This window comes from Martes martes (genome assembly GCF_963455335.1).
Source record: "Martes martes genome assembly, chromosome: 6".
Classification (NCBI taxonomy): domain Eukaryota; kingdom Metazoa; phylum Chordata; class Mammalia; order Carnivora; family Mustelidae; genus Martes; species Martes martes.
In genome coordinates, this window is record NC_137893.1 from 83,285,663 (window position 1) to 83,298,103 (window position 12,441).

A 12,441-nucleotide genomic window follows, 5' to 3' on the forward strand; every position below is an offset into this window, starting at 1 on the left:
CCCTGTCTCCCCGAGCACCGACCCCACTCCCTTTCCCTAAGACCTGCCTCTAAGGGGTCATATTTGGGGATCCCACCCCCTGCTCCAATGCCACAATGTCACCTGGTGCAGCCCTCTGCCCCGAGGTGCAGCCAGGAGGGTGACTCGGGTGGCCTGGAGAGAAGCAGGGAAACTAGGTTCAAATCACTTTGGGGCTCCTCTTCAAAGCTTTTGTTGAAGTTCCCAGAACAGCCTACCATTCGTCTCCCGGAAGGTGGCTGCCCATGATAAGCCGGGATGGGGTCCTCAGTGCCCTTAAGGAGCCTGCTTTGAGAGCCTTAGGGTGAGGGTCCCTCAGAGTTGGACTATCTTCTGTCATGTACGTTTGCTGCCACTGTTGTCCCTGTCATCTTACTGTTAACCACAATGACATTCACCAGGGCCTGCAGTCTGGTGCGTGCAGAAGGCTGAGCTTGTGCTGATTACTTTGTAATCAATCATTCAGCACTGGGGAATCAGAGAACACCCCAGTTTCACAGAGACAAGCAGAGAGAGTTCAAGAGAAAGTGGTACAGAGCAAGAGACTGCAGGAGAGAGAAAGGGCAGGAGGTAGAAGACAGAGGCTTCCCCTGGCTTAATCAGTCTCCAATCTTCACCCCATCCCTTCTGCACAGTTCCAAAAGGAATGCCTCTGCAGCAGTGAGCTCTTTGTCATTAGAGGCATACAAGGGGAAGTCGGGGGACACTTTGGCAAGAGGCAAGGTAGAAAAGGTTCAGACATCAGAAGCGACCAGAGGTTGGATCAGATGCCCTAATGGACCCCATTCAGCCTCTAGTCAACATGCAGGATGATTTTCTGATCTAATGAGTTCTCTTACTGGCCTCCCTCACCAATTCTTTCTTACCCCCAGTATCTTCTCCCTTCCTGGATCCTCCCCGTCAGCCCACGAGCTTCCCCCTGCTCTGAGCGGTTTCTAGGCTGTCATAGGTTCTAAGAAAGACAGACAGGGAGAGGTGGGCTGGAGTGAGGGATGCCTGGCCATTGGTGAGGGAGGAGGGCAGGTTCTGCCATTGCTAATGGCTGTCTCTGGAGTCTGGGGACCTGGCAGGCACCAACATCTCTGTCCTGTAGGCCTGCGAGTTAATGAGGCAGGTAAGCAGGGTGTGATTCCTGAGGGAGCCAGGAGAGAGGATAAAGCCCCTGGCCTTCAGGGGGACCTGGTGCAGAAATGGCCCTCAGGCCTGCCCCTCTCCCCATCTCAGCTGTGCCCCAGCTGTGGGCAGCCAGCTCAGGTTCCTTAGAAGTGGGGTGTGAGAAGGGGCCAAACACTTGCCCAGAACCATCTCTTGGCTTTCTCTGGCAAGATCCAGCTTCTGTGCAGAGCAGAGGTGTGGAGGGGCCCAGCCTTTCCGGGAGTCAGAGGACTTTAAGTCAGCAAGCAGGGCCCGGGAACCTCCGAGCAGCGCGAGGCCCATGAGGAGAGCAGCAGGAGGGACTCAAGGTGGACTTCAGAGTGAACTTCCAGACAAGTGGTGAGTTCTCAGGGCATGTCTGCCAAGGGGGGGCTCTGGTCACACCTTAGCTTGAGGCTGATTGAGAAAAGAAGGGTGGGACTGGGCTGATGGTACTCAAGATGTGGAGGGAGAAAGGGAGGGCAAGGTGGACAGAACGGAGCCCGGACAGAGGTGTTAGGGAAGAGAGCTTTTGGAGCCAAGGATGGGCAGGAGCAGAACAGCCCTCATTTACAAAGCACTTACTTCACGTCAGGCAATACTCCGAGCACCTAACATGTACGATTTAATCCTGGCGTCAACCCTGTGAGGTGGGGCTTGTTTATCCCCGCTTTACAGATGAGGAAAAGGAGGCACAGAGGATAAGTCACTTGTCCACAGTCAACACAGCAAGTAGTGTGGCGGGGCTTTGAACCCAGGCTCCAGCCATCACAAGCTTCACCATCAAGTTAGGGGTCTTCTTACAGGACGGTATGGATGCTTAGGTGGCGCAGGGACCAGGTCCCGGATCCTTTCTTTCCTTCCACTCCCCTCTATCATGTCATCAGCAGGCAGGCCTGGGCCAGGTGGAAGAAAAAAAAAAAAAAGAGAAAGAAAAGAGTTACACATGCTGAGAGAAGGACATGATTGTAGCATTTATCCAGGGCAGTTAAGGTTTGGGGCTGGTCCCTTGGTTCCTCCTTCCCCCGCAGCCCCTGGAAGGTGCTGGAGACCCCGAGAGGTAGCAGTGGCAGAATTTGCCCTAGCCTTCTCCTGTCTCTTCTCAGCTGCCCTCAGCCAAGTTGCTGCCCTGGGACCTCAGAGACCAAGCAAGTCTCCTCCAGGTGGGGCTCTGCAGGAGGGCATCTGTGGACCCCCCAGCATAGGCTCCAAGCCAGCTAGACAGGGGTCTCTCCAGACTCCCCTTCTTCAGCATAAGAGAAAAGGGGATGGGGACTAGAATCAGGACTCCACAGGGCTGTTGTGCTTGCTGCTGGCTCAGGGTAAATACTCAGGAAATATTTAATTATTGAGTCAATGGGCAAGTCTCATCCCAAGAAAGCTAGGGACTCTGGTCCCGGTCTGTGGGGTGGCAGGTGGAGATGCTGGTCCCTCGGCCGACTCTGGAATGTCTAGATCCCATTTCCCAGCCTGACTCCTCTCAGTCGGGGTCTCCCCATGTCCTCAGCATGTAGGATGAAGTAGGGGTGAGGAGGAAGGTGGGGTGCAATGCTTCCCCCAACCCTGCCAGGTAACCAGCACAGCACAACCACAGAGGGCAGTCCATCCCAAGCTGGTCTGCCCTGGACAGTCCTCTGGGATCTTTCAAAAATGCCAAAACCCAGACCAGCTAAATCCCGTCCCTGGGATGTGACCTGTGGATCAGGATTTTTGAAACTCCCCAGGTAATCCCACTGTGCAGACAAGCTTGGGAACCCCTGGGAGGGGCTGCACGCTGTCTCAAAGCCCCTGCATATCTACTTCTTGCTTGAACCTCTAATATATGCCTATTTCATTGGCAGGCAAGGTTTTGTTTAAAAAATATATATATATATATACACATACACACACGTACATATAGGGGCACGTGGGTGGCTCCGTCAGTTGCACGTCTGACTCTGGATTTCGGCTCAGGTCACGATCTCCACGTTGAGATTGAGCCGGTGTGGGGCTCTGCGCCCAGCAGGGAGTCGGCTTCTCTGCCTCTGCCCCTCCCCCAACTCTCTAAATAAATAAATAAAATCTAAAAAAATTTGTATGCGTGTGTGCACACATGCATGGATACACACACCCCAAATTCAATTTGTACCCCCCGCAGAAACTGTAGAAATAATTACAAAGAGGAAAATGAAAATTACCTGAACCTCACGCTTTTGTAGCACTGTTGACATCTGTTTTCCTTGATTTCCTTCCTTCTTCATGGTTGAGGAAACTGAGGTAGGGAAACTGGGTAACTTTTCCCAGTCACAGAGCTACAAAGTAGCAGAGTCAGGATTTGAACCCGGGGCACTGACGGAGCCTGTTGGGTAGGTCTGTCATGAAGTCTCAAGGGACTAATGCTGGGCAAGGGCCCCCACTGGACGTAGGGGGCTGTGAAAGGGTAGGGCGCTCTACAGGGAAAGAGGAAGGTGGCCCTCAGGCTGGTTTTCGACACTGTCCTTGTGTGTCCGGGGCAGGGGAATGGAGCCCAACGCCACTTTCACGGCCACCGGACTCACAGCCACATCCGAGCGATGGCTCCGACTCCTCTTTGCCGGGCTGTGTGGCCTCATCCTGCTGGTGGGGCTGCCGGCCAATGGGCTGATGCTGCTCGTGGCAGGCCGGGACTCAGGCACCTCCCGGCCACTCCGCGCCCTGACCAACAGTCTCATGGTGAACATCACACTGTCTGACCTGTTCTTCGTGGCCTGCGTGGTGCCCGTGCTGCTGCTGAGCTTCCTGCGGCACGACTGGTGGCTGGGTCCTGTCATCTGCACCGCCAGCCAGGCCACCAACAATGCTACCATGTTCTGTACCTTCTACAGCATGGTGGCCACGGCTTTTCTGCGCCACGTGGCCGTGGCCCGACCTGAGGTGGCCCTCTCCGCTGACCGGGGCACCCGCCTGCTGCTCTGTGGGGCCATGTGGGTCCTGGGCATCACCGCCTCGTTGCCCAACTGGCTGTTCCAGAGAGTGGTGGTGGAGGAGGGGGCAACGGGGACCCGGGTCTGCCTCCTGCTCCTCAGCCCTGCCGGGACATCCTGCTACTTCACTCTGCTGGGAGCCCTGGCCTTCCTGCCTTGTGTGGGGGGGCTGGGCTGCTCTTTCGGCCACATGGGCTGGCTCATGCGGACACAGCCTCGTGGCCCCAGTGGGGAGAGCATCCAGGAGCACAGGGAGAACACAGCGCTCACCCTGGTGGTGCTGGGGGTCTTTGTGCTGATGTGGGGGCCCTGCTCCGTGCTGGGCTATGTGGCAGCTGTGGGTGGTCTGCCTGTCACGCCAGCGGCTTTTGTGGCATCCAGCCTCTGCACTATCCTGGCCTACTCCAATTGTGCCGTGAGCCCCATCCTTTGCTTCTACCTCTCCCGCCCCTTCCAGGCAGGGCTCAGGGATCTCTTCTGCAGGCCCACAGCCGTCAGCCACCCTGAGGGTGTAAGTGGGGCCGGTATGGTGCTGGAGAGCATCCAGCCAGGCCAGGACAGGGCCCCAGGAGGCTATGGAGTCCAGGGGGTGGGGGGGGGGTGGTTCTGAGAAGATAGGCTGATGGGAGAGAGGGCTGAGAGTCAAGAGGGGTGGGAAGACACTTAGGGACGCTAGAGCATATCCCTTCCATTTTACTAGTGGGGAGACTGAGATCCAGAGAGGGCAGGTGGCCCAGCCAAGGAGACACAGCAACCGAAATGGCGACTGGGTTGATGCTCCCGTCCTACCCTGGGACTCAGATCCCTATAGACTCTACCACTTTCTAGTTGTATGATCTTGAACAAGTCCCTTCACCTCTCTCTGACTCTTTTCTCTCATCTGGGGTAGTGATCATACCCTTCTTCATAGCATTGTTATAAAGACAAACATAACATATAATGTGCTTCGTAAGCGCACATGAGTTTCATCATTACTATTACCGTTATCATTTTATTTTTATTAATTCAGGGGCATTTGAGGTGAGGGGACAAGAGGTTGGTAAAGGGATTCCAAAGGCAGAGATGTGGGTATAGGAATGACCCAGAGAATAACAGGCTGGGGTCCTTAATCCTGAAGGCCTGGGAACAAATGGGGTGAGGGGAGGAGACAGCTGCTGCCGGGGTAGGGGCCCCAAGGCCAGGAGAGCCCGTTAGGGACCTGTCCCCTCTTTGCCTGCCCTCCCCTAGCTGGGTCACACACCCCTCTCAGCCCAACAAGCGAATACCAGGTCAACCTTGAAGCCTCGAATTTCTGAATGCCTCCTTTCTTCTCTGTGATTTCTCTTCCCAGTGTGGCACACACCTTCCTTCTTCCCAGAGCAGCTGAAGGTCTCCACCTCTCCTACCCCATCTCCTCTGAGAAGTTCCCAAACTCCAGTCCCTCCCTCTGGCCTCCTGGGAGCAGGTCTCAGAATCTGTGTTAGTTTGGTAACCAGGGGAATTGTCTCTACTTAAAGTCCCAAGACAACATGTTCTGCTTGTTAACAGTGCTACAGCTAAACACACACACACACACAGAGTCTGTCTCCATGGTCAAAAAGCTTCAGAAACACTGGGTTAAGCCAACTTAAACGCGTCTCTTTGCTGCAGGACTTATCAGAGCCTTGAATACCTCAAAGGCCACTGGGATTCTCTGAGAGGGGCTCAGAGTAGGCAGGTCCCCAAAATCCATTCGAAAGAACCAGCGTTCTGTGGAACACACCTTGAGAAATAACCCAGGAGGGAAGCCACAGTGTCAAGCACAGTACAGATGACCTTAGCTCCCTGGGGCAGTGGCTCTGAGACTTGATTCCCCTGCCCGGTGGGCATCTCCTCTTGACGCTTTCTCACAGGCACCCAAGGTGAGGCAAAATGGGTCATTGGTTCTGGGAACTTCCCTCTTTCCGAGCTATGACCCCACCCGGTTCTTACTCAAAGCATATTGGAATGCAAGTCAGAGGGGTAGCTAATTATAGGGACAGTCATGAATCAGCTCTAATTTACTATAAAATCGTAAGAAGTAAATAAATCCCAAACTTTGGTATAATTAGTCCCAGATTTCTTGTGAAGTGCAGATTGGAAATGGCTGGCTGGAGGGCTAATTTGACCATGAGTTTGCCCAGAGGAGGAAGTCCCCTTTCCCCACGATCCTGGGCTCTGAAGGCCACAGTGATTTATATATGAGGAGGGAACAGGAGGAGAAAGATTACCATCCTCCTCAAGTGCATCCTGGCTGTGCACATCGCACACTTGATGTGGGCACATCTGTAGGCCCACAGTCTGTCCACACGCTAATCCCGCCAGAAAAGAGGAGTGGTCCCATCACACACAAGCACTCCTGGCACCTGGCCTGTGGGTCGTCCAGGCTGGGTCAGGAGTGTCCCTTTGGTGCTCAAGATGCTGGCCCCTCCCATAGGCTTAGCATGGGTAGCCCAGGGTGGAAGGATTTCCTTGCTCACTGCTCCAAACCAGAGGTCACCCTTGGAGGGTGCAACCATGTGTGAATCAGTGTCTCCAAACCTGAGCCGGGCCTGGCACCGGTGCTCAGTAAATGCTTGCTGAGGGATGAGTCAGTGATCAAATGCAGTAAAGTGACCCACTTGTTTTTGAGAATAATCTGATCGTGTTACTCACCTCTCTCACCTCCTCGCTGGCTCCGTTTCACTCACAGTAATGCTGAAGCCCTTACCATGGCCTACAAGGGCCTACGTGTTCTGGATTCTTCACCTCCCTCATCTCATCTCCTGAACTATCCCTGGCCCCTACCCCTCTTCACACAGCTCCAACCACATGAGCATCCCTACTGCCCTTCAAGCGAAGTATCCTCTTCCCTCAGGGCCTTTGCACTTGCTGTTCCTTCTACTTGGAGCCCTCCTGCCTTGGATACCAACATGCCTCCTTCTCTTGTTTCCTTAGGGCTCATCTCAACCTTCACCTCCTCAGAGGGGCCCACCCTGACCACCACACCTAAAACACCACTCTCCCTTCTTCTCCGTTATTTGTCTTTGTAACTCTTAACCACCACCTGAAATTAGGTTATGTACCTATCTGTTTATGTGCTTCCTGGGTTTTCCCATCTTATTTGTGTGTCTGTTGTGAGCTCTGTGTGGAGACAGGGCAAGTTTTTTATTCATTGCTGTACCCTGAGCACCCAGCCCAGGCCCTGGCACATTGTAGTTGCTCAGGAAATCCTTATCGAACAAAAGAATAGAAGAGAGATAGAGAGAGGAGAGCTTGGATTCTGTCAAACAGCAACACACTTGCTGTTTTTCACAAGAGAAAGGAAAGCAAGGAACTTTACTAAAAGAACCCAATTTACTTCAGTTTAAGGCAAATTCCACACAGAGACTGTCTCAGAGACGGGCACAGGACCACACAGCATAGAAACACCACCATCATGCATGACGGGAAGGGAAGCAGTGTCGGGCAGTGGACAGGATGGGGGCCTGGTCTCCACCCAGGCATGGGACGTGTCGTGGGCTGAGGGGCCCCATGCTGTGGGAGGGGCTGGCATGCATGACTTGCTCCCTGTGTGGGTAAAGGTTGGGCAGCTCAGGGGGCCCAGGGGTGAGATCACCCTTCCCGCCTTCCCCACAGCAGAGGCAGGGGTTTGGGCTCAGACCCCACAGCCCAAGGCTGAAGGACTAGGGTGGATTTGAGGTGACAGGATGGAAGAGAGTGACCCTAAGGGCCAAGACGGCCTGGAGTAAGGGGTCACACTGCTGAGGTGTGGGATGGAGAAGCTGGGCATGGCATGAATGGACTCTCAGGACACCGGAGCTGAAGATAAACCTGGAACTATCTGGTCAACCCTCTTGCCCTACTTCTGAGTCCCAGAAGGCGGAAGGGCCTTGCTTGTGTTCCCACAGGCTCAAACCCAGGACTCCTGTCTCCTATCCCTGTGGGAAAGAGTGGCGACGTGGGAGTGCTGTGCTGGGGCTGGACTGCTCCTTCTAAGGCCTCCAGGGGAGCAGCAGAGGACTGGGCTCCAAGGGCCCTGGGCAGCCTTGGTGGGAGGAGAGGGTGCCTAGAACCAGGAGTCAACTGTAGAGGTGCCTGTGGGCCCACACCAGGGACAGGCCTATGGATCTAAAGCCAGCATCCTTCTGGGCCCGAGAGGCACCAGAAAGCCTCTAAAAAAGGCTTGTATCTAAAAAGCCTCCATTCCTAGCCCATCATGTGGCTTATGGCCCTCCCTTCACAGTCTCCCCTTCATGGGTCTGCTGGGCTCCCATGGCATGCAAGTGTCCCTGGGAGGGGGTCACATGTTCAGGCATCCCTGCAGACCCATCAGCCTCACAGGGTTCACTGGAAATAGGGATGGGGTAGATACTGGGGAGTGAGAGATCAGGGGCCAAGTGTAGGAGTATACGGCACAGGAGAGCAGGGTGTCCTAGGGCCCCAGAGGGGAGAGGCCCAGCTCAGGCTTCAGGGCCATGGAGGAACAGATGGGCTTGCCCAGGTAGACTGAGGGGGACCCCAATCCTCCTGATTGTTAACCCCTTCCTGTCTGGTCTAGAACCAGGTATTGGGGGGACAGGAGAAGGGCAGAGGCCCAGAACATCACCCCCACCACACGTACCCTCCAACTCCCTGGGTTTGGGCCACGAGGCTGGGAAATGAGAGCGGAGTCTTCAGGGCCCCATCCCCCGCTGGCCTCCCAGGCACACACAGTTACAAAGGCTAGGCATGGCATATTGCAAGGGGGTCTGGGGACCCCAGCTGTGCTTCCACTGCCCCCCTCCCCCCAGGGAGCCACCCACCACAGGCCAGGGGCCTTCAGGAAGAGCGCTCAGATGTGTGTGTGCAGGGGGGAGGCAGGGGGAGTGTGGGCTGGGGACCGTGGAGGCGAGGACTCCGGGGCCGCGGGTGGGGGGCGTGGGCGGATGCCTTGGGCCTTCATGTAGGACACCAGCTGGTCAGGGATCTCGGCCAGCACATCGCGGGCCAGGCGCGCCATGCTTAGCACGTGGTTGCCGGTGCGGTCCACGTAGTCCCTGAAGGGCACGAACTGGCAGGAGGAAAGGTACAGTCAGGCCGGGTCTCTGGCTGGACCCCAGCCACCCCCCTCCCCAGTCTCCTGGCCCAGGACCATGCCTCCCCGCCTCTGCCCTCTCCATCAGCCAACCCTCTGCTGGTGACCGCTGAGGGGCTCTTCTCTCATTGGCTCAATGAGGTATCACGGGGCACATATTCCATGCCAAGGTGTACCCCTAAACAGGAGCCCTTTAGCTCCCAAGTCTTGGCACCAAGCACAGGGACTCAGCCAGTGCTCGGAAAATGCTGGATGAAGACCCTGGCTTCTGGGAAATGGGCCTTCCCATCTCCCCCAACCTCTCTGTCTCCTTTGCTCTACTTCTCCTCCGTCTCTGGGTGGACACCTACAGTCAGGCTCCTCTGGCTTCCTTCCAGAGGGCGACCCACCCTTGAGTGCCTCAGCTCACATCTGCCTCCAGGCCTTTCCTTACGTGACCCCCACCCCCGCCTTACTCCCAGAACTGCCCCTGCTGTGGGGTCTAGCCTCCTGACTCTGGTCTCCAACCTTGGAAGGACCCCAGGGGGTCTGGGGAACGTCAGTCTTTACTTCCAATCTCCTAGGAGGTTCACAGACAGGCGTGCTTACTAAGGTGCGTTCTGAGGCTTGACTGGGCAGGGACGCCTGGAGGACAAAGACCTGTCTGTTCACTATGAGTGCCATCCTACATGAGAGGGTAAGACACGGACACAAGGAACCAGGCAATGCCCATTCCCAGAGAGGGCTTTGGCAACACTAAAGACGCCTCCTCCGCCTCCAAGGGGTTTGCCATCTCACTGGGAAGGCAGCCCCACAGAAGACACTGGGAAGCGCAAGCACTGGGCCTAAGTGATCTGCAGGAAACCATGGAGGCCTGGTGGCTCAGGGAGGCCTTGGCAGACCATTCCGGTCAGGGCAAAAACACTGGGGGCAAGTCTCGGACATGGTAGGGAGGGGTCCCGCCAGGGGACAAGTGTGACCCAAGGACTGATTCCTGTTCCCTTCTTTGGTGACCAGACCACTCTGGGGCTCCCTCCAAGGCCCCTTTCCAGAGAATTTTCTAAAAGGGGGTATAAGGTTGGCCTGGCTAGAAGGGCTCGGGCATTTTCCTTGGGACAGGCAGGATTTGAGCTTCACCTGGACAATGTCCCGCTCTGCCAGCTTCCCCCGTGAGGAGATCCGCACGTCATCGCCATCCAGCTCCACCATGGCTGTGTGACAACAGGCATTGGTGGTACACTGAATTAATGGTGGGCACCCAGGCCTGGCAGGACAGTGGGCTTGTCCTCCAATCCCAGGCCAATCCAGGACAGAGACGGTCAGACCAGACCCCCGCATTAGAGATGAGGAGACAGGAGGAGCCCAACATGGTGTGTCTCTGACTTCTAGCCCAGTGCTCCCGCTCCCCCACCCTCCGTTCCCAGGGTTGGAGGGAGGGCCTCCTCCCCACAGCCTTGGGATATGGGTACAGGTGTACACCCTGACACACCCTTCCCTGTGCAAACAAACACACCCTCACACCCTGCCTGCTCACCCAGACAGTCACACCCACCCAGGAGCTCTCACTCTTTGGGGAAGGGTCATTCCCAAGGGCCTGACGCCTCTGGGGAAACATCAGGGGATGGGGACTTACCATCGAACTCCGCCTGGCCCACTCCAATGATGATGATGGACATGGGGAGTTTGGCAGCCTGGGAGATCAGGAGGAGGGACAGAATGGGGTGGGTCCATGGAAGAAAGACAGAAGGACAGAGAAATGGAAGACAGAAGGATGGAGACAGAGAAACATACGAAAGGGCCAGGACATGAACCAAGGGAAACAGCCGTGGGGCACCAGAGAGGAAGAGAGGGTCAAGAGGGGGAAATGGGTCCCAGGTCTGCTTCTGTGAGATACCCCCCACCCCCTCTCCTGTCCCTGCATCTCCATCAAGTGGGACATCTTTTATGTGGGCATCCAGAAGTGGGAGCTGGGGCTGCAGCCCCGTATACCGGGAGCCCACCCAGTAGGGGGGTCATGTTCCTGGGCCTCCCCCACTCTGGGCTCCCACTTCATCCTGGCAGGGCTTGGTTGGAGTCTGGGGCAGGGGTCCAAGAGACAGATTAACAAGGGAGCCAGGCATTGGGAGGGAATGGCCCATGTTGGGGGTGGGGCTGTTAGATACAGAGCTCATCCACAGGATCCTTCCACTCCCCAAACCCCACTGCCCGGGAAGCCTCCTCCCAGGGGTTTCTCTAAAGAAGCGGGAAGGCATGTCCCCCACCCCCAGCTCACATTAACGATAGCCTCCTTGGTCTGCGCCATGTCCGAGATGACGCCGTCCGTGATGATGAGCAGCACCGAGTACTGGGAGCCGTCCTGCACTGCGGCCGCGGTCCTGGGGGGTATGGGGGAGCAGGGGCTGCAGTCTGTCTGGCCCGCTCTACACCCCTCCCTGGCCCCATAACTCTTTGCAGGGGGTCGGGGGGGGGCTAGTTCTTTGGCGGGAGGAGAGTCTCTTTAGGGTCAGGGCTCCCTGAAAGGTGACTGAATGGAAGAGATGCCTCTCCCACGTTCCGGAGAGGACAGGTGTGGGCAGACACCGCATGAGCCGCTGGGATGGGCATCTGGGGACCGTGGCACTCACCTGGCCACGTGGGTCACCACCGGGGCAAAGTTGGTGGGGCCGTAGAGCTGCACAGTGCGCAGGCTGTGGTGGTAGGCCTCCAGGATGCCGTCGATGCCACAGCAGGAAGGGTTCTCCTGGTTGCCATTCTGGGGGCACCGAGGAGAGGGAGGCTGAGCCCAGGAAGAAGGGAGGAGGAGGAGGGAGGGCAGCCAGGGCTGTGCACAGCCAGGGTGGGGAAGGCCAGCGGGCCTGGGATCTCCATAACTCTTCCCTGGTGGGAGGTAGTGGGCAGGGGAGGGAGCCCCGAGGGCAGTGCACACTCTGGGGGAGCAGGGCCCAAACCCACTCCTTGCCCCATTCTCTGCTCCTGCTCAGACAGGCCCCCCTGAGAGCCCTGGCTGCTCCCCTCAGGAAACCTTGGGCAAACCACCCCATCCTCCAATGACTGCCAGGTCTGAGCAGCTCTGGAAGGACCAGCGGCTGATCTGTCTTCTTGTATCTGGTGCCCAACACCGTGCCTGGCATGACGGAGTGCTCCCAGCTCGTGGGAGGGAGGGAGAGGAGGTGGCCCCCATCTCAGCACCAACTCAGGGAGCTCCTGGGACCACCCGCAGTTGCCTTATCCCAGTGCACACCCCTTTACCCTTATTTTGGGGGCCTTGGTGGGGAGGGGTAGTTCAAGCACATCTCCACTCCACCTCTCCTGGGT

At 56.7% G+C, this 12,441-nt stretch overlaps 2 protein-coding genes across 5 annotated transcripts in view; one reads left to right on the forward strand and one right to left on the reverse strand.

Annotated features, from left to right (window-relative positions):
- Nucleotides 1-3,651: 3,651 nt before the first annotated feature.
- On the forward strand, nucleotides 3,652-4,704 carry LOC308344339 (allatostatin-A receptor-like; the record flags this gene model as incomplete). Its single annotated transcript, XM_080805905.1, has 1 exon — nucleotides 3,652-4,704. One exon carries the CDS (start codon nucleotides 3,652-3,654, stop codon nucleotides 4,702-4,704), a length of 1,053 nt encoding a protein of 350 aa, XP_080662031.1.
- A 2,707-nt stretch (nucleotides 4,705-7,411) lies between these two features.
- Nucleotides 7,412-12,441, reverse strand: part of CPNE5 (copine 5) — a gene marked incomplete at its 5' end in the record, with an annotated part of 88,244 nt that continues 83,214 nt past the window's right edge. For all 4 annotated transcript variants that reach the window (XM_080806522.1, XM_080806521.1, XM_080806520.1 and 1 more), the window contains 5 exons: nucleotides 7,412-9,123; nucleotides 10,264-10,337; nucleotides 10,760-10,817; nucleotides 11,399-11,501; nucleotides 11,751-11,878. In XM_080806522.1, the coding sequence (XP_080662648.1) occupies nucleotides 8,905-9,123; nucleotides 10,264-10,337; nucleotides 10,760-10,817; nucleotides 11,399-11,501; nucleotides 11,751-11,878 (582 nt within the window). In that variant the 3' untranslated portion in view covers nucleotides 7,412-8,904. The remainder of the gene's footprint in view (nucleotides 9,124-10,263; nucleotides 10,338-10,759; nucleotides 10,818-11,398; nucleotides 11,502-11,750; nucleotides 11,879-12,441) is intronic.